The sequence below is a fragment of the Vicugna pacos genome, chromosome 10 (genome assembly GCF_048564905.1).
Source record: "Vicugna pacos chromosome 10, VicPac4, whole genome shotgun sequence".
Lineage (NCBI taxonomy): Eukaryota > Metazoa > Chordata > Mammalia > Artiodactyla > Camelidae > Vicugna > Vicugna pacos.
The window spans coordinates 62,650,330-62,652,509 of NC_132996.1; the positions used below are offsets into that span (position 1 = coordinate 62,650,330).

The 2,180-nt window shown below is 37.6% G+C and overlaps 1 protein-coding gene across 1 annotated transcript; it reads left to right on the top strand.

Moving 5' to 3' along the window:
- The first annotated feature begins 611 nt into the window (after positions 1–611).
- Positions 612–1,571, top strand: LOC102543511 (olfactory receptor 5AL1-like). The gene has a single exon (XM_006214043.2). The coding sequence runs from the start codon at positions 621–623 to the stop codon at positions 1,569–1,571; it is 951 nt and encodes a 316-aa protein (XP_006214105.2). The 5' UTR covers positions 612–620.
- The last annotated feature ends 609 nt before the right edge of the window (positions 1,572–2,180 follow it).

A 2,180-nucleotide genomic window follows, 5' to 3' on the forward strand; every position in this document is an offset into this window, starting at 1 on the left:
CACATTTCTTTGAAGTTACACTTTAATAATGGTACAGTTTTCATCACATAGCATTGTATCAGAAGATTTGTCTGCAATCATAACAAATCCAATAATATCTTTCCACTAAACATGTTGGTTTAGACATATTATCGTACTTTATAAAGAACTATATTTCACCCCTTCCTTCATTGCACTGGCGAGCACACTAAGAATTATGTTTAGTCAGAGTCATGATTGTCTTAATTCTGAGGTGTCTTGAAAAGTTTCATGTTTCATCTTAATACATAACTCTGAAATATGCTACTGTCTCTTTAACTGTTCAAGGATTTCTCCTGCTATACCTGTAATACTGGATTTTTGCACATATGAGATTCTACATTTTAATTCAAGACATTCTCTCTTCTTTAAGGATCATCCAGACTACTGAGTGTATTGGAATTTCTGCCGGGGGCAAGTGCCTTCAAATCCAAAGCAGGCAAGATAGAAATCTGAGAATAGCTCGTTGAATAGTGAGGATTATCTTTCCAGTAGGGTCATCATGAAATAAATGTGAGTTAATTCCTTAATACACAAGATGGAAGATTTTCCGTAACAGATGTTCTGGTGGTAACAGTGCCAGATGCTTCTACACACACTCCATGGCCAAAGGCAATGATTCAGAAGTGACTGAATTTATCCTCTTGGGACTCACAGACAGTCCAGAGCTTCAAGAACTTCTTCTGGGGATCTTTTTAGTGATCTACTTAATTAGTGTCATAGGTAATCTAGGATTAATTATGCTAATTCGTATCAGTCCGCAGCTCCACACAGCTATGTACTATTTCCTCAGCCACCTAGCTTTTGTTGATTTTTGCTATACCTCCTCTGTCACTCCTAACACGATGGTGAACTTCCTCCAAGAAACGAAGAGGATATCCTTACCTGCCTGTGCCACTCAGTTGTGTTGCTTTATCACGTTTGTGGTTTGTGAATTGTACACGCTGTCAGTCATGGCCTATGACAGGTATGTGGCCATTTGTCACCCTTTACTCTATAGCATCATCATGAACAGAAGGGTCTGTATTCAAATGGTGGTTAGCACATATCTGTATGGCTTTTCTGTGGGACTCCTCCAGGCATTTCTTACATTCCACTTGTCATTCTGTAATTCAAATATAATAAATCACTTCTACTGTGATGATGTCCCCCTGGTTGGTCTGGCCTGTCGTAAAAGCCATTACAAAGATATCAAAGAACTGATGCTGTTCACGCTGGCTGGTTTCAATACCCTTTTCTCTCTTCTTATTGTTCTCGTCTCTTACGTATTCATTCTGTTTACCATTCTGAGGATTCAGTCAGCGGAAGGCAGACAAAAGGCGTTTTCTACTTGTGCTTCTCACCTGACTTCCATCGCTGTATTTTACGGTACAATCATCTTCATGTATATGCAGCCCAAAACAAACCAGTCTCTGGACACTGACAAAGTAGCTTCTGTTTTCTATATAGTGGTGATTCCCATGCTAAATCCTTTAATATACAGCCTGCGGAACCAGGAAGTCAAAAATGCTTTGAAGAGAATTATGGGAAAAGTGTGTTCTATTATAAAGTAAATGACCTATGGTGTATCTGAAAGCCTTCCAAGTTGCGAGACAAAAAGCAAGCAAACAATAGTAACGACAAAACAGACTTCAAGGTTTTCTGCGTTAGCATACCTTTATTGACATGCTTTCTAGTGCTATAACATTTTAAAAGTTAATATTGATACAGAGGATACTTTTTTAGTTGTATTTTTAGTATGACAAAAGTTATACCTCCTGATATCAAAAGACATGAGAATTAAACAAATTCAATTGCATATAGTGGGTTAATTATTTTCTCACAGATCATTTAAAATCTATCTTTTTTTCCAAGAAGGAGTTTTTGACTTGAGTGTTGCAATTCTTAAATCGTTGATAATTCATTGGAAAAAAAAAACATTTTGAGATCACTAAAGTAGCTTTAAGTCAACAGTGGCTATAAAATACACACCCACCCACCCACCCACACACACACACACAATCCTAGTAAGATCAGTGTGAAAAGAATCATTGATTCTGAAGACCTGACAGGGATATTTGCATCAACACTGATGGAGACTAGAAGAACAACTCAGGTTTTACCAAGTGAGGCAAGTCCTTTAGAGCAGAATAAGCTCTGTAGATCCAGTAATGTTAAATGAC